This window comes from Thamnophis elegans, chromosome 3 (genome assembly GCF_009769535.1).
Source record: "Thamnophis elegans isolate rThaEle1 chromosome 3, rThaEle1.pri, whole genome shotgun sequence".
In the NCBI taxonomy this organism is placed as follows: domain Eukaryota; kingdom Metazoa; phylum Chordata; class Lepidosauria; order Squamata; family Colubridae; genus Thamnophis; species Thamnophis elegans.
In genome coordinates this window covers 133,981,386-134,000,559 of record NC_045543.1, presented here as the reverse complement: position 1 = coordinate 134,000,559, position 19,174 = coordinate 133,981,386, and the positions used below count along the sequence as shown (strand labels likewise).

Genomic DNA, 19,174 nt, shown 5'->3' with positions numbered 1-19,174 from the left:
ATAGTTTTATCCTACAGTCAGTTTAAAAGCTGGATCAATTGAAAGCTTTATTTTTCTTATTTTGCTTTTAGTGGATAGAAGAATTCAGTGTAAAGTAAATATTTTGATAACTGCATGGTGATGTGATGCAAGACCCTGAAAAACAGACATGTAATTTCGGTAGCTTTTTTTTGTGAAATTGCCCACAATGGAATACATTTTAAATGAAGTGATTAGAGTGGTGTTTTTATCTATCTTATCTTATCTTATCTTATCTTATCTTATCTTATCTTATCTATCTATCTATCTATCTATCTATCTATCTATCTATCTATCTATCTATCTATCTATCTATCTACTCTATCTATCTATCTATCTATCTATCATCTATCTATATCTATCTATCTATTATCTATCTATCTATCTATCTATCTATCTATCTATCTATCTATCTATCTATCTATCTATCTATCTATCTAGATTAGAGTGGGATGAATGGATGGATGGATGGATAGATGATAGATGGATGGATGGATGGATGGATGGATAGATAGATAGATAGATAGATAGATAGATAGATAGATACAGATATATAATCTCTAACCTCACTTATTGGGAATTCACTTATTAAGCTTCTAGTTAATTACTTCTCCAATCTAATAGTAAATATCAAAGAAATTAATACTATTTTTGGTAAAAAAATAATAGTAAGAAAATAGCACTGCATATATTTCTCTAAACAAGAAATTGTGTCCCAGATGACTTGTTCAACTTAGGTGTTTCTTAATCAGCTCTCTATTACTTGGTACTGCATTTGTCACACACACACACACACACACACACACACACACACACACACACACACAGAATTTTGCTGGCTTTAACTTGGTTACTTGTAGCACATTTAAGTCACGGCAAACAGAGCCTGCATGTAATCGATTCATGCAGTGATTATTTTCAGGTTGCCGGAGAGTCCAATGCTGCTGCCCTGCTATACACAAAGCCAGCTGTTGTTGTTTTCAGTTGCATTGATTGATATAAACAGTGACAGCCAGAGAGGCTGGTCTCCCCCCCCCCCCCTTCCCGGATCATAAAAGGAGCCCAAACCTCAATATCGCACAGTAAACTTTCAGTCTGGAATTCACCTACATATTTGGGGAAGATCTTTGCATTTATCAGTCTGAATCCTTTATCAGCTCTAGTGAGCTTTCTTCCCCCCACTCCCCCCCCCTTTACATGAAGTGCATCAAGCCGGTTTGCGCATGCCACCGTGATGCATTTGTGTGGAAATCATACAAGCTAGTAATTTTGATGCAGATGTCTTAGAGTAACAAAAGTAGTTCACTGCATGAAAACCAAACATACAATACAGGAAACAATACGTAATCTGTTCTGGAGCCTGGGCCTATTGTCACCCTGCAATGGAATAAAGGAGAGGGATTAATTTGAAGATGCTTGTGCATGACATATGCTAATTCTGTGCAAGAAGGAAGTGTCAGCGAGTGACCTCTAAATCTTAACATTGACCTCTGGTTGTAGAATGGTGTGTGCCATAAGGTCTGCCTGCCCTTTTATGATAATTTGATTCATGAAGCATTAGGGAAGCCATAAAGTTTATGGCTGCCTTTGGACTGCCTCCTCGTTTTAAAAAAAAAAAATCTAAGAACCTCTCCACGAGTCACAAAATTGCCCACCATAACATGAAAGAAGTTTTAATTCAGCAAAGGCTATTTTTTAAATCATCGATTTTTAAAGACGGGGATTGCCTGAAGATATTCGTTTTCAGAACTTTGAATTTGCCTCGCTCTCCAGCCAATTCTGAAAAGCCAAGGCTAGGCTGTTTTTTGAAGTGGTCATAATATGAATTCACTACTTACATCTGGTTTGTTAAAATAATAATTCTGTATAAAGGACACACACTGGTCATACTGAGATGTATTTTCTGTCAATATGCCATGGGTTCCCCCATTGCAAACGAAGCCATAATGTGCTTTGGATGGCTGAGGGTGTTGTTTGAACTTTCCAGTCTGATGTATCATTTATATTTATTATAGAGGTTACATTTTTGGGGGGATAGTTAAGGAAGCACCAGAAAGGGTTGGTTTTTCAGAGTTTGAGAAAACATACAGTGTTTCCCCAAAAATAAGACAGGGTCTTATTTTCTTTTGACCCCCAAAATAAGCACTTGGCCTTATTTTCGGGGAGGTCTTATTATTTTTGAGGTGCACGAGGCCACTTAGCTCTGGCCTGTGGACCAGCTGATCCAGAGAGGGTCAGAAGTTCTGTCTCTGTTTCTGGCACACTTTTGCCAGCACTCGTGTCGCTGGGCCTGCCGCTCTTTTTGTGGCAGCCCCTAAGAGAAGGGGCGCGGTAGCTAGGGTTTGCGGGAGTGGCCTCTGCAAGGCTGTTCCGCGTGGATGGCAGGTTCATACTGGGCACATGGGGCATGTTCCCCCCTTCCTCTCAGGAAATAGTGGGGACCGGCTGCGCATGTGTTTAAATATTTTAGGAGAGGGCTTATTTTTGGGGAAGGGCTTATTTTAGCGCATGTGCTTGAAAGCCCAATTGGGCTTATTATCTAGGGAGGGCTTATTTTCGGGGAAGCAGGGTAGCATAGGTATCAACAGAAACAGGTTTTTTTTTCCTTTTTCTTTTTGAGATCAAAGTGTCTTTACTCTCTTCATTTGCCTGTGTTTGGTAGTTTTAAGCTTGTTTTAGGATTTGTTTTGCATGTATTGATTTTTTTAAAAAATCCAAACCCCTTGAATATTTGGAAAACAGTCAACTGTCCATTTTTGGATGAAAGGGTTCTCTGCAACCTCCCCCCCCCCCAAAAAAAAAATCCAGGTTGGAATTATCAAAATGCCCATTGTGACTTCGTTGTGCCTATCCCAACGGATGGCTAAGGTTAACCCATACAATTGTTCACTCAATAAGTCATTGTTAAACAAACCACAGCTTAGATTAATGTCAGGGTTCCAAATAGCATCCAAATTTAATCAGAGTCCAAGGCAAAGTATTGCTCAAAGTTCCAATTTATTAAGAGAGCCATGTTGACACATCTGGGAAAACCCGAATCTGAAAGCTTCCCGCTTTTCCCCACCCAGTTGAAAGTTCAAGATATTGCCCCCACACCCACAAGTCCATCACATGGACCAATCTTCCACTGCCATGCTGGCAGTTCCATCCCATCCAGTTCCGGTCAGGTGCAGAGATGCAAAAACAAAGGATGACCTTGGCTTTCTAGAAATAATTTTGTTTTGGCTACATAGTATGTGACTCCTTACAATCCCCCTTCCCATTTTCCCACAATAGAAAATGCATAGCAGAATAATAGAAAGTGTGGCAGGCCAAAGACCCAAAAAGAAAGATGGCTGCAGGGCTGACAATCAGTCAATGGACAAAAATGCACTTGGCACCTCTGAATTCAGATCTGGCGAATCACATTCTGGGGCACCCGAGTCACCAACTAATTTATAACTGACTTATTTTTTTTATCTATCCTGGATGCATTTCTTAAAAGGTTCTTTTAAAGTGTTTCAGTGAATTAGAGATTTTGGTTTTACTCTGTTCTTTAATAATACTAACCAATTTTGTTTTCATTTCTGGAAATGTCTCTCTTCATTTTTCCTCTTTTATTTCTTCTTTTCCTGCTCAAGTTGCTCCTGCTGTTTCTGCTAGTACTGAAGGTGATCATTCTGGTCCTGCTCCTCCTTTACATTCCTGTTTCTTAGTAAATGAAGGTATTCTTACCACTCTTCTTTCTACTTTCCTTTTCTCTCTCTCTCTTTCTTTTGTCTGACTTGCTCTCTGGTTGTGTTATGCCTCTCTTACATGAGATGCATCCATTTTTCCAAACTATTTAAGCTCACTTAGCAACTTTTATTTAAAACTAATACATTAATTCACTTAGCAGTCGTTATTTATAACCAATACTTCATTTAGTTTGTTAAAAGTAATTCATTTTCTCTGCATTGGCAAACTGATCATGATGCGGTGGCTCAGTAGCTGATACGCTGAGCTTGCCGATCAGAAAGGTCGGCAGTTTGGCGGTTCGAATCCCTAGTGCCACATAATGGAGTGAGCTCCTGTTGCTTGTCCCAGCTTCTGCCAACCAAGGAGTTCGAAAGCATGTTAAAATTGCAAGTAGAAAAATAGGGACCACCTTTGGTGGGAAGGTAATAGTGTTCTGTGAGCCTTCTGCGTTTAGTCATGCCAGCACATGACCACAGAGACGTCTTCGGACAGTGCTGGCTCTTCGGCTTTGAAACGCAGATGAGCACCGCCCCCTAGAGTCGGGAACGACTAGTACTTTTTGTGTGAGGGGAATCTTTACCTTAACCATTACCATGTCTTTTTAAAATGACAACGTTATGTATTAGAGTATAAGATTGCAGAGATTTTAAAGTTTCAATAGAAGGAATATTGTAGATCAGTATTGAACTGTGGGGTTTTTGGTGCTTTCTGAGCTGGATTGTTTTTGCAGATATTTCATTATCCAACTAGGTAACTGTGGCACTGATGACATTGCCTACTTGGGTAAGTGAAACATCTGCAAGAAAGCAGCCAAGTTCAGAGAGCACCCAGGCCCACACATTTTAAAAATTCGTTAATTCTCTTTCATGTAGTGAAGTGAGGGTCAGAGGATGACAAGTGCAATTTAGTTTAATCCTGAATTGATGACGCTTTAATCTTTTGAATTCAAATAATGTTTTAAAGAAAATTTCTAGGGTTGGCTTGTAAAAGGAGAAAGCAGGTATACATGATGGTTTTACGAAAAAAAAAAAAAACCAAGTCTGTTTCAGAATTGCATTTAACCAGTATATACTGATCAAATAACAATTTAACGTGGGTGGTGCCAACAAAGAAAACTTCACTTTGTCAGGATCAATGGAATCAAAATGGATTCGAAAAGAAGAGTGTGTTTGTGTTGGTTTTAAATGATTTTCTAAAACGCACATTTTGTACATGTGCATGTGTGTGCGTGTTGTGTGGTGCTTGTGTGTGTGTTGGCATGTGGATTGTTTCCATTGTGTCTTAATCCCAGTGGAATGGATTTCAAGGAGTACCTCCCAGAACAGATGTGGAAGATTGAAATTGAAATTAGAAACAGGAGGCTGTATGAAACCTATACAGCTTGTCTCAACCTTAGCAATCTTAGGATGTGTAGACTTCAACACCCAGAATTCATACTGCCAGGGGGAATTCTGGTTGTTGAGTCCATACATCTTAAGATTGATAAGGTTGAGATGCACCGCCTTATAATGTATTGACTGACTTTCAATTATTTATGTACATTATTCAGAAAATAACCATTTTAACAAACAATAAAGATGGGTTTTTACAACTTAATACCATAATTATATCTTACCATGTCTTTGTCATGCCAAGAACGATTTAGATTTAAGTTAACAGTTAGATTCAAGCTTTCCTCTAATCAGCAGTAATCCAGTTTCCCTCCGGAGTAATTGCAGAATCTGCCTGCGTAGAGTTAAATGGGGATCCTTGGTGGGGGTAACATCTCTCAGTTTTATTAGGATAGAGAGTCTTCTTCAAACGTCTTGATTCTAAGCCAGGGGTCTCCGATTGAGATGATTACAAGGTCTGCATGAAGAGTAGCTCATTTCACTTAGCAATTAGATGTCAGTCTATAATCTGTAGCCCTACAAATGTGGCACAGTTGTAACTCTCAACAGCCCAAGTCTGGCCAAGTGATACGCCATCAGAAGAGCAGATGGTCTACTATAGACAGAAGTTTTTTTTCAGACAGAAGCTTCAGGGTTTGTGTTTTTTTCCAGAACAATCACAGAATTGCGCTCTCTCAATCTCTCTCTCCTCTCTCTCCTCTCTCATCTCTCTCTCTCCTCTCTCTCTCTCTCACCCGTGTCCTTTCACAGCCAGGTTGATGCAGCTCATTCCTTGTCTCTCCTTGGCTCAGATGGTCCCAAAGAAACTCTTCCTAGGTTCTTCCTCAAAGGAACCTTATTGTCCTCTTCAACAGAAAATCGCCAAGTTATGCATCAAGATCCCTTAACAATGACATGGGTCAAGGCTGAGAGAAGGTTGTTTGACTTCCTTCCTTCCTTCCTTCCTTCCTTCCTTCCTTCCTTCCTTCCTTCCTCCCTCCCTCCCTCCCTCCCTCCCTCCCTCCCTCCTTCCCTCCCTCCCTCCCTCCCTCCCTCTTTCTCTGTCCTTCTTCCTCTCTTCCCTTTCTCCCTGTCCTTCCTTTCTTCCCTCCCTTCCTGTCCTTCCTTCTCTCTTCCCTTCCTGTCCTCCATCCCTCCCTCCCTCTCTGCTTCCTTCCTTCTCCCCCACTCCCTCCCACCCTGTCCTTCCTTCTCTCCTCCCTCCTTCCTCCCTGTCCTTCCTTCTTTCCTTCCCTCCTTCCTTCCTCTTTCTCAGTCTGTAACTGTTTCCTTCTCCTTCAGTGGAGATCGCAAATCATCCAGGTCATGGTTGTCCCAACTGAGGAAGCTTCTTACATGAGAAGCGAAATATTTTCAAGGGAAAAAAAAACCCCAAGAAAATCCAGTTGCCTTTTAGGAAAGCACCTTTGGAACTCTCTTTCCTTGCTTTGCCATCCAGACCTTCTCCAGATGGGGCACCCAGTCAGAGTTCCAGCCACTGAAACTAAACAATTCAACTCACCCTTCAGATATCTTCTAAAGTTGGCTTCCCCTGCTGCTTTCTCTTAGCTGAAGTGGAGAAATTGGATCTGCCTTCGCATTTATACTCCTTGTCAACCTGATCCTATCTTTTCTTGCACTGAAGAATTGCTGGAGTTTTAGTTTTTTAAAATTATGAATAAAAATAGACAGCACAACATCCAGACTCTTGTATATTGGCACAGCAATAAATTTATTATGAAATCAATTCCTTTAAAAAATAATGGATTGGTGTCTATGATAACCAGCACTGAACTTACACTTTTAATGGTTTATTTAAACATTGAATGTAGCAGTATATGTCTTTATCTTGTAGATTTAATAGCTAGTGTACAGTTAAACTTTAGGTATCTGTGTATTGTTTAATTTCTATTACATATTGCCTCTGATCTGCTCATACATTTCCACTAAATAGATTTATATTACAAACTAGTTTATTTATTTGTTATTATGGCTCATCACACAGTCAGCCAGATGTTTAGACTGGGACTGGCATTTTTATCCAGCTATAAAATCATTATTTTATACCTTCTTTTTTATCTACATGAGTCAAGGCAGGTACATGCCTAATATTCCTGCCTTCTGTTTTTACCACACAGCAACCCTTTTCAAGATACTGAAAAGACTGCTTTCTTATCTTTTATTATATTTCAGACTTGTATAAAGGAACGTGTAAAGAAATTTTACAGAGCAAGAAAAAATGACGTAGAAAATATTTGGAAGTATCTTTTAGCCCAGTGGGGTCAAATTCAAGGCCCGCGGCTGGATTTGGCCTGCAGGGTGCTTAGATCTGGCCCACGGGACCACCCTGGAAACAGCGAAGGACTGGCCAGTGGTGCCTCTGCCAGTGAAACGGATTTCGGGAGGCCTCCTAGACTCCATTTTCATCCGTGACATCCCCCTACAACCTTCTGCCAGCAAAACAGGACCTGGGGGCCCACATGTAGGGCTCCCCGAGCTCCATTTTTTCCGGCAGAGGGCTGCAGGAGGCTGTCATAGCTGAAAACGGGAACATGTTTTTGCTGGTAGAATGCTCGGGCCACCACAGGCACTCCCAAAATGAATGACCTCAAGCTTGCCACGCCCCATCATGATCCCAGCTACCCCATCCCCCCAAAGTCAAACACAACCTCCTTTTTTAAATAAGTTTTTAGTTTCTATTTCTCTACAAACATATCATTTGTGAGCAGTGTGGAACCAGAGTTACATTTTTATACAAATAAAACAATACTCTTCATATTTAACACAGTCAACAATCTTATAAACCTTTAGTAGTAATACACATATTTTGTTGAATTATAATCTTTCCCTAATTATTCCATATTTCAGTATAACATTTAGGCCAATCTCCATATTCTTGATGTTACTCCTTTTACTACAGATAAAATACCAATAATCATATTTGTTATGTTTATCAGACTTATGTAATTCTAATAGTAATTCACAAATTTATATTGAATTATAATCTTCCCTTGTTCCCTTTCCTGATTTTTAGTTATGCATATAATACATAACTAAACACAACCCTGATTCAGGCAGGCCTCAATCGGTTGACACCCCTGTTTTATCCAAATTGTTGAGGGCTAAAAAGCATGAATACGTGAAGTGATCTAGCATATTCTTGAACTACAAAGATTTTTCATTGTTCTACCTTTGTGGGTTCATAGAAAAAGGGATTTAAAACCATGAGAAAGTTACCTTTCCCTAAGATGTAGAATGTATCAGGAAGAGAATTAGAGGGCATTTATCTATAAAACTCTATCTTCCCCTCTAATGGAACCACATCTCTTTCTGTCCCTGACATTAATCCTCAACACCCTATACAACCCTATACAAAATATTTCATTTCCAGATAACTGTGCAGGTAAGCTGTGCAGGTGCAGGATAGGATTGCAGTCATTGTGTTTGTGTATTGCCTTGGTAATCAAGTTCCCTCTGTAGATGGAAAAGTAATTCATTGATTGAACTCTTGATTTTTTTGATGGGAAAAGAAGACCTCTTGTTTTAGCATCAGTCTTGTGCTAGTCAGTTGAAACATCTTGATATTTTCAACAATGGCAATACTTCATTGTGAATACATATTATTTGGTCAACCTCAGAGTCAGATTCGGGATAGTTTGTCATTGTTCTTTTTCTTCTTTTCTCATTGATTTACTTTATGATCCTGTAGATAGTGGAGAATTACCAGTGAAAAGAAATACCGTATGTTTCGGAGTATAAACGCACTCCCCCCCCCCCCAAAATAAAGTGAGTGGAAATGTCTGTGTGTCTTATACAGTGAATGTTGCTGAAGCCCTGCCCACCACCATCCCCCACCCTTCGGCCTCTCCCTCCCAGCAATTTGCCTCCTTGCAGCAAACAGCAAACAGCCTGGTCTGCTTTAGCACAGCCTGATTTAGCACGAGCAGCTGATTGGTGGTTAGATCTGCCTCCAGGAATACTTCCTATCAGCTGTTATAGGCTGTGGGGATCGCCACCACCCATTAGTGCTGGCACCACCCATCACCTTTGCCACCTCTCAGCTCCTCCATGCACCCCATTTTCGGCCTCTGCGCATCTTGTTTTCAGCATCCGCATGCCCCATTTTCAGCCCTTTCCAGGAACCAGGGATAGGTGGCGACAGTGATCCCCACTGCCTGGGCTGAAAATAAAACCCACAGAGGCCAAAAACGGGGCACGCAGAAGCCGAAAATGAGGCACGTGGAGGCAGTGATGGGTGGCAGCAGCAATTGCTGCAGCTTGGAACAGCTGATAGGCGATATTCTGGGAGGCCAGTCCAACCATCAATCAGCTGCTTGTGCTCAATCAGGCTGTGCTGAAGCTGACCAGGTTGTTTGCTGTTGGCTGCAAGGAGGCAAATTGCTGGGAGACAGAGGCAGATTTTTTTTTCTTAAGGGTAGTTATGAATGTTCTCTCCGTCTCCCCATTTATAATTGTTGCCAAACAATATCTTCTTATTTTTAAGCAGCAAACCCAGTTCATAGATTTAGATACCCTGTTCCAATACCCTATGCCAGGGGTGCCCAACCTTGGCAGCTTTAAGACCTCTGGACTTCAACTTCCAGAATTCCTTAGCCAGCTATTTTGAGAGTTGAAGTCTAAAAGTTGCCAAGGTTGGACACCGCTGCTTAAAATGAATCCGGAATTACTGGTGGATTATACTTTTATAATGAAGTTCTATGTCAACCCTTCTTCAAAGTGTCCACTAAACAAAAAGGTTTTTTTTAACAATATTTGTTTATTTCTCAGCAAATGATCTTTCTCACACACACACTACACATATACACACAGGCACAGAGAGAGAGAAAGAGACAGAGACAGAGAGAGAATGTAATGGTTATAGTTTTCATTTTTTTACATTTGTATTCATGGTCTCTTTGAGCTGCAAAAGCTTTTCTCAGATGGAACTGCATCTTTGGATCTAGGTTCAATCTTTTTATAGCAGTGGCATATGAGATTAGATTTTGACAGGGCTACTGATCCCGATCTCCAGTAGGAATGGGGTAAGGAGAATGGAAAAATTAAAGCAGTATTCTGCTGATCGTCTTCACGCACTGCTTTATCTCAAGAATAAGATAAACAGTAGGTTAAAAACAGATTGCAAATGTACAATTTTGGAAAGATGAATATTAGAATAATTTGCTTTTTTTGAGTGAAATTGGAAGTTGCCCTTTTCGAAAGGTTTTTTAAATCTAAAATTCAGTTGAGGTAAGTAGCAGTTATTTGTATCAGGTTAGGAGGGAAGCAAAGATACCCTAAAAATGTGAATAACAGTGCATTATTGTTAATATGTGCTTCAATTTACTGATTGCCTAAAATGATTAGAAAGATTACTATGTATTCACTTATGGTGATATATTGCTTTAGCTTTTTCACTTAGTGTAACTTCAGCCTTATTTATTTTGAAAAGTATTTCTTGTATTCAGACTACCCATTGCAAGTTCCGCATAGACAAATTTTGTTATGGTTGCTAGTAAATATAGCGGTTTCCCACTACCTCTGCTATTGTGATTGTTGTGTTTTTGCCTGTGTCTTAACAGGATGGAGTCAGCTTGCTGCTATGCATTGTGTTATGCTCCCTGAACTGTTGGGACTGGATCAATTTAGACCACCTCTCCTTGAAATGTTGGCTCGTAGATGGCAAGATCGATGCTTGGAGGTACAGTTTTTTTTTTGTTTTTTTTTTTTGTTTTTGAAGATGGCAGCTAGGGAAAAATGAATCTCTTGGCCAGCACAGGGAATATATATATATATATATATAGGTATATGCAATTCAATTTGGGGGTCAGTTTTGTAAAATGGAGAGTTAATATCCCTGTGTAACAACAGTATATTCTGGTTAAATGGGAAGACAGACTTCAGGAAACAGGAGGGCAGAGTGGATTTTTTCCCCAGCCACTGGATGTCACCGTTGTTCCATCAAAATATATGGAAGTTTTACTCAAAACTGAAAGATCCTGTTTCCATAAACTACGCACAGCTTCCGATATTTGAATTAAGCCGCAGCTAGTTTACCGTTCATGCATCAGCAGTTCAGTAACTGCTGCAAATTTATTTTTAATACTTTTCGATACTATGCTTAATTTTAAAAGTAAGATGGCAGGAGGAGTGTCTGTAGAGAACGGAACACTTTATATCACTGTGCAGGAAATTGGACTAATTGTACATCCATGAAATGTTGCGTTTAAGGGTCACTGATGCTCTCTGGAGTTTTAATTGTTTTCTTGCAGATGTTTCAATTATCCAAATTAGGTGGCATCATCAGTGCACTGATAACGTTACCTAGTTTGGTAATGAAACGTCTGCAGGAAAGCAACTGAGTTCAGAAGAGCACCAAGGATCCCTCATTTCTACCAATAAAAATATTCTCCTCTATGTTGCTTTTAATTCAGATCCCTCCCCCCACCTTCTTGGAAATATTTTAAAATATTTAAACACCTAATGGTGACAGAGAGAAATCATTAAAAAAGATTCGCGTTTGTAAGAAGGATTTGGCTGTTTTCAAATACTAGATGTGGTTTTAACAAAGGAAAAGACATTCTATTTTAGGCCCGTTTCTAAGGGTGAAAGTGCTGAGTAACTTCTCTAGCTGGCAAATGGAGTTGGCGTCCCCTATTTTTGATCAATGACTATCTGGCCTTGACATTACATCTGTGCTGTTATGGCAAAAAGAAGAAAGGGGAAAAAATGTTGATTGTGCAGCTTTAAAAGAAATATATGAGGAGCCAATCTGTGACATTTGCAGTAGGGGGTTGAGTTGGCGTCTCAGCTTAATTGAAAAACTATTGCTGACGTTGTACAGTGATGGTGAAATCCAGGTCTGTGTGGAGTAGGAAATTTGTCTCTCTGTCTCAACTTATGAGAGAAACTGGCTTGGGAGCGTAACTGTTGGAATCTTTGGGAATCCTTCGGCAAAAGCTGATCTCAACAGAAATAAGTAGTCTTGATTATTTAAAAAAAAACAAAAAACAAAAAAAACAACCCAAAACCTTTTGGTTACTCCTGCCATCATGTCCCATGGGTAAAATGGCAGCATGATAATGGGAAATATTTTGCTATTTAAAAAAGTGTTGATGTTTTGTGTCCATGTGGTTCTTCCCCCAGCGTCTCAACCGTAATGGGGAAGTAGCAAAATGTCGTATTCCTCCAATGCTCAATTTTATGAAGAATCTTTTAATTTTATATATCTTATCAAATACAGCACAGCTTGGCTCTCAGGTTAGTTGTTAGTAAGACCCTTGGTGGCGCAGTGGTTAAAATACAGTATTGCAGGCGAACTCTGCCGACTGCCAGCAGTTCGATCCTAACCGGCTCAAAGTTGTCTTCCCAGTCTTCCATCTTTCTGAGGTCAGTAATGTGAGGACCCAGATTGTTGAGGCAATATGTTGAATCTGTAAATCTCTTAGAGATGGAATAATGTGTCACAGCCAACTTACCGCAACCAACTCACCATGACCAACTCGCTGCAGGAGAATTTAACAATTCGATTTAATTATTTAAAATAAATAAATAAAAATATTTGAATTTTTGTCGTTCACATTTCATTCTGTCCTAATTTTGCATTGTTCCTTTAATGATTTTATTCCAGCATTTCTTTCGGATTAGTGTAACTCTTGCTCTGCACTAAGTTGTCCTGGCTAGTTGGCCGTGGTGGCAAATTGTCCCATGGAGAATTGGCTGCAGCAAGTTGGCCACAGCAAGTTGGCTGTGGTCAGTTGGCCACAGCGAAATGTCATGGCCCTGCTTAGAGAGGGCTGTGAAGCAGTATGGAGGGGTATATAAGTCCAGGTGCTACTGCAATTGGAGAAGAGCTTTGTCTACAAAAAAAACAAACCAGAAACAACAACAACAACCCAGGAGTCCATTAACACCTTTTTCACCCCACCAATGTCCTTAAAAGACATGAACAGCTCATAAAAACTTACACTTTATAGGACGGGAAAAGTGCTACTATACTCCCTCTGGTTAGTTACTATTAATGTTTATTTTTTAGCTGCCTCCCTGTGTTGCGCCTTTTTTCCCCTACAATTATTTCAGCGCTTTAACTGAACCAATGCCTGTTCTGTTTGGATTTTCAGGTAAGAGAAGCTGCGCAAGCCTTACTCTTGGCAGAGCTGAGGAGAATTGAACAGGCGGGCAGGAAGGAAGCCATTGATACCTGGGCTCCTTATTTACCTCAGTATATGGACAGTGTTATATCACGTGAGCATTTTTTTTTTTTTTTTTGCATTTGCTTGTTAGTTGCTGTGTGACATGAAGTAATAGAAGCAGAAAAAAGAAGAATTTATGCAGTTTAGGTGAACTCGAATAGGTCATGATAATGCAAAAGGTGAGGAGAGATCAGAAATGTTTAAACCAGGGCTCTCCAACCTTGGTAACTTTAAGTCTGGCAGACTTCAACTCCCAGAATTCCCCAGCCATTCTGGGAGTTGAAGTCTGCCAGACTTAAAGTTGCCAAAGCTGGAGAGCCCTGGTTTAAACAGAACTATTCCAGACTACCTTTTAAGGCAGTTTTGGAAACATTTCTTTGGGAAATAGCATGTCCCAAATAGTATGTGTGTATGCATACAGTCAGAATAATATTTTAAAATACAGATACTTCTTATGGTTCAGCATCCTCTTAAAAAAACCATTCAAAATCTCTTTAAATGTGTACATTAAAAAAAAAAAAACATTGGTTACGCATAATGTCAAATTTCAGCAATATTTCAAGAAAGTAATAAATACCAGTTGGAACTTAGTTAGTATCCTAAAATGGATCCGTTAAACTCTATATATTAAGACTTCAATTCAGGAAACCACAGAACGCAATGAATAAAAATGTATTTTGGATTCTTGCTCCCAAACAATAGACAAAACTCCCCCTTCCTTTTTGGAAACCAGCCAAACAACTGGCATATCAATTCATGCCATCTGCATAATTACACAATTGTACCATAGAAGTAAGTGGACGCAACTCATGTTGCTTGTCACTTGTATGAATTATGTATATTTGGATTTCATGGATTTTCACATCCAACAGTATTTCCACTCAATGGCCAACGAAACCATGGTTTCACATAGCGTGTTTCAGAATTTCTTTTTAAGAATATTCTAGAAGCTTTCAAAACGGCCCATTCTCATTTCCATACTATGCCTTCGGTGAGTGCACTAAAACTGGTCAGAGAAGTGTAATGTTCTGTGCTTTTTTAATATGTATCTAACAGACATCATTGGGACACGGTGGCTCAGTGGCTAAGACGCTGAGCATGTCGATCATAAAGGTTCGCAGTTCGGTGGTTCGAATCCCTTGCACCGCGTAATGGAGTGAGTTCCTGTTGCTTGTCCCAGCTTCTGCCAACCTAGCAGTTCAAAAACCTGTAAAAATGCAATGAGAAAAATAGGAACCACCTTTGGTGGGAAGGTAACAGCGTTCCATGTGCCTTTGGTGTTTAGTTGTGCCGGCCACATGACTACGGAGACGTCTTCAGATAGCGCTGGCTCTTCGGCTTTGAAACAGAAATGAGCCCTGCCCTCTAGACTTGGGAACGACTAGCACATATGCGTGAGGGAAACTTTTACTTTTAACAGACATTTTATTTATTGGCCCTAATTCAAGAATACAATGCATGCAGATACTGGCTTGTGTTTGTGACACTGCTTTTCTAATAAACCTCTGCATTCTTGTCTTGCTTTGCAAGAATATGGTATGCTCTTGGAGCTTCCTATCTCAATTGTCCTTTTAGACATTAAGGGTTCTTTTTTTTATAGATAAGATCATCTTTTCCTTCGCTGTCTGTCAGTTCAGAGCCAGGAAAGATTGCAAGTTGAGATCAGATTGACTAGTACCCCAATGGCAATTCCATGGCTACGTCCTGTCATTTATTCTGAATTAAGTCAACTTTGTGAATTAACCTTGGACACGAAACCTTTCATCTACTTCACACCTTACAACTCATAAAGGAATACTTCTACGAGACCGTTCCAGTTAATTTATCTTGTCCCCCCCCCCTTTTTTTTTTGGCTGGGTTGGAATCTGTTTAATTTCCTTTTTTGCCAGACTGCTTTATGTGTTTAAATTTGAATTGATTTTCTTTGAAAGATGTATCATGATCTTGTTAAGTCTAAATGACTTATATAATTTAGATTTATATAACATCATTCTGAGCTGTTCTCAAAATAACCCTCAATATTCCTTGGTATTCGGTTTGATGCAAAGGGCGGCTGCATCAGCTACCATGATAACCTGTCCATGATAGGAAGGAGTCACCTTGAGCGTCAGGCATATATTTCGCCCTCCTCTGATGCAGTTAGAAGATGGAGAGTAAAAGCTGTAATTTTCATTTGGTTTTACAATTTAGGTATGAAAATCGTAGCTGATCTTAACTATGCTCTGGGAAAACAAAATCAGCTCCTTAACCCATAAAGCAATATAAGACTAGCCCTACATTATTAACCGCAAGATATAATTAATAAAAATGGAGGAAAGCTCTCTATACCAAATTATTCATTATTTCATGAAGCATAGAACAACCATTTTAGTAGTTAGGCTAGATCAGTGATGGCTAACCTTTGTGGTTGTCACGTGCAATGTGTGTGTGACACCACCTCCGCATGGCGCCCCCCCCCCTGTGCATACTTGCGTGATTCCCTGCCTCCCAGGCATCCACATGTATATCCCACCCCCACTCCGTACGCCAAGGCACTCCAATACAAAGATTACTGCTAGACAATTTATTCACAGTAAATTAACACACTGACAAGACTTTGGCAGTAATCCAGACTTCCAAGATAAGAAATACACCCGAGAGCTTCTCCAGAGTTGGTATATCAGTTGAATCCTGCAAACAGCCTCCTCCCAAAGTCTCTCCTTATATACTCTCTTGGGAGGGGCCTAATTACAACCACCTGGGTCCAATTATCTTCTGTATCTGCGTAGTTGCTCTCAGTGTTTATTTGCCCGCCTTTGCCTGGCATCTGCGACCGACTCCCTTATCTCCTCCCCACTGCTCCAAGGCCTGATGTCATGGGCACACTCCCTTTGGCTTTCACCGTTGCTCCATGCCTCAAGCCCTTCTGGTGGCCAACCAGCCTCTCTGGTCCCTGCTCGGAATTGGAACCCTGTCCAGGGTCCTCCACATCTCCCAGAGCCAACTCATAGGGCCCCTCGCTATCGGAATCTGTTTGCAGCTCCAATGGCTCCTGCTGGGCCACAAGGGAACAGTTGAGCTGGAGCAACGGTGTCAGCCTCAGTTTCGCTTGCTTGCTTTCGGCTGCCATGGAAACAGGGGGAGGGCATGGTATTTGGGATGGGAATAATTGCTACAGGAGGTTTAGTTAAAAAGGGAATTTTGTCTTCATCATCTTCTGCGCATGCTGATGGCCGATGTTTGGACCTGGTCATGGCCAACCGTCCTGCATACCAACCTGATGATGCTTCTTGGAGATGCAACCCACATGACACCTAAGGGAGTTGGAGATTGGGCAATGGGGTGGGGGTTGTTGGAGGGAGGGGGCTGAGAAAATGTTTGATATGTATGATTTCACACTTTTCTGCCTCAATCCTTGCTTAATGTCAGGCACGTCTCCTTCAGCAACCAAGAAAGAAACCTCTCAACTCCATTGTTTGTGGAATTAAAAGTACTTCACTGCTGTCTTTTCATAACCAATAAAATTAGGCGCGCCTGACAAATGGCTTGCTTGCCTGCAGAGAGAGTTCTATGTGCCACCTAGGTTCACTGTCACGGGTATATACAGTAGAACACATGAGCAGGAGAGATGAGGACAGCTATAGACAGAGAAAAAAGAATCTCTTGCCAGTGAGCAAAATTATGGCTTTATTTTAACAAAAGTAGAGTTATTTTGTAGGGAGGGCGCAGTGGAATGATCTCCCATTCTTGCCCCAGCTCCTGCCTACCTAGCAGTTTGAAAGCATGCAAATGCGAGTAGATTTAATAGGTACCATTTGGTGGGAAACATTCCGAGTGCCTTTGGCATATGACCACGGAAAATGTCTTCAGGCAACGCTGGCTCCTTTGACCAAGAAATGGAGATTAGTAACGCCCCCTAGAATCAGAGAAAACTGGACAGGAAAACCTTTACCGTTAGGCTTAATTTAGTTATTTACAACCTTATTTACAACGTTTGGATTATTATGGTCGCTGAAGTCACTCTGGTGGATTGTTTGTTTGTTTTTTATTTGAGAATATTTAAATGGCCACTCAAGTCATTCTTGGTGACTCTGGGCAGCTTACAAAAATAAAACAAAGACTATTACATTAGAGACATCATTTCAGCAACATCAGCTGATATAGACTTTGGCTCTGCTGAGATTAGACATAAATAATAACATGCAACTTCTAAGTAACAAAGTTTTTTTCCATGATGGCACTTTGTCTATGGACAGACTTTGCCCTAAAGAGAATCATGTAATACCTGGATGCTGTAGTACTTTCATGCCATGCCAATATTTTAATATTATTTTTAAGGACTTAACCTACTCATATAATTTTCCAATTGTATTACCCACTTTTACAGATTGTTTTGATCTGGAGTATTAGCACTGCAGCAGATGTTACTTATTTGATTGTTGACATTTTTAAACTGCTTTAATTGTGTTAGCAGCCTAAAGAGTTTAATTATAGGACCAACATATATAAATACACACACACACACAAAGACACACAAACACATACGGATGGAAGGAGGGAGGGAGGTATGAGCCTTCACATAGTGAAGGAATGAATACATGTATATTTATATTTCAGTGCTTCCTAAGTGCTTGGTTGCTAAGATATGGCCATGTATTCATGTGCTGTGTTTGTAAAGCTCTTAATTTCCATTAGCGTTATAAAAAGCTCAGTTCTTCAGCAAATCAGAAGAAGATGAATGGCACAAATCAATACCATACCATTCAGAACAACTAATATCACTCATTTATTACCATAATGCTCACTAATATCATTAGCCCTAAGGTGCCATCAACAATTTCAGTGTTGCTGAATCCAGATGCATAATCTTCAAAAACCAGTTTAATTAAACTCTTCTAGGAATATCCCTTGTCAGTAAGAAGTTTCATCCTTCCCATTCTGTCATTTGGACTGTTTCAAATAACCATCTAGTGTTTAAATTATAGAAATAAGGATACCATTAAACAGAGATTCACATTACAGTATGTATATTAAATCTTCCTTCATAGATTACCTCAGTGGTGGGATTCAAATAATTTAACAACTGGTTCTGCCCTAATGATTTCTTCCAATAGCCAGTTCACCAAACTGCTCAGAAACGTAACAACCAGTTCTCCCGAAGTGGTGTGAACTGGCTGAATCCCACCATTGGATTACCTGTAATTTGGACTATAGACCAGGAGGATTATTCTGCCCCCAAAAGAGGTGGTTCAGAAATGGGCCAATCATGAAAGAGGTCAATTCCAGATGTCCAGGAATATTTTCTGAATGCTTTTTTGGGGACATCAGATAACTGACAGAACTCAGATTTGTCCATTTTGAAGTTGGAATGTTTTTGTACTTTCTTTGAGTATTCTGTAACAACTTATCATAGTTGTCTTCTTTTATGGAAGAGCATTTCGCAGACAGCCAGATCCCTAAATACTTAATTTTTTTAGTTACCTTTAATTCCATTGTTTTCTCTAGTTCTCCAATCTGGTTTTTGGGGAAATTTTTTATAATCATTTTTGTTTTTTCCTTGTTTATTTTTAAACCGGCCACACACCCAAAGTTCTCAATGTCCTTCATCAAATTCGGTCCTGAAAGTAAGGGGTCTTCCACGATAAAGACCATGTCATCCGCGAAGGCCTGTACTTTATATTGTTCTTTTTTTATGGGCCAATCATGAAAGAGGTCAATTCCAGATGTCCAGGAATATTTTCTGAATGCTTTTTTGGGGACATCAGATAACTGACAGAACTCAGATTTGTCCATTTTGAGGTTGGAATGTTTTTGTACTTTCTTTGTGTGAAGCCCACTTCTCCCCTATACCTCATGCATGTATATATAGAGCAGTGTTTCTCAACCTTGGCAACTTTAAGC

The 19,174-nt window shown here is 40.0% G+C and overlaps 1 protein-coding gene across 1 annotated transcript in view; it reads left to right on the top strand.

The window, feature by feature from the left end:
• The window catches only part of WDR7 (WD repeat domain 7), a 248,113-nt gene that overhangs the window by 53,168 nt on the left and 175,771 nt on the right, over nucleotides 1-19,174 (top strand). Inside the window, 2 exon segments of the mRNA XM_032213469.1 lie at nucleotides 10,685-10,803; nucleotides 13,223-13,346. Of these exon segments, the coding sequence (XP_032069360.1) occupies nucleotides 10,685-10,803; nucleotides 13,223-13,346 (243 nt within the window).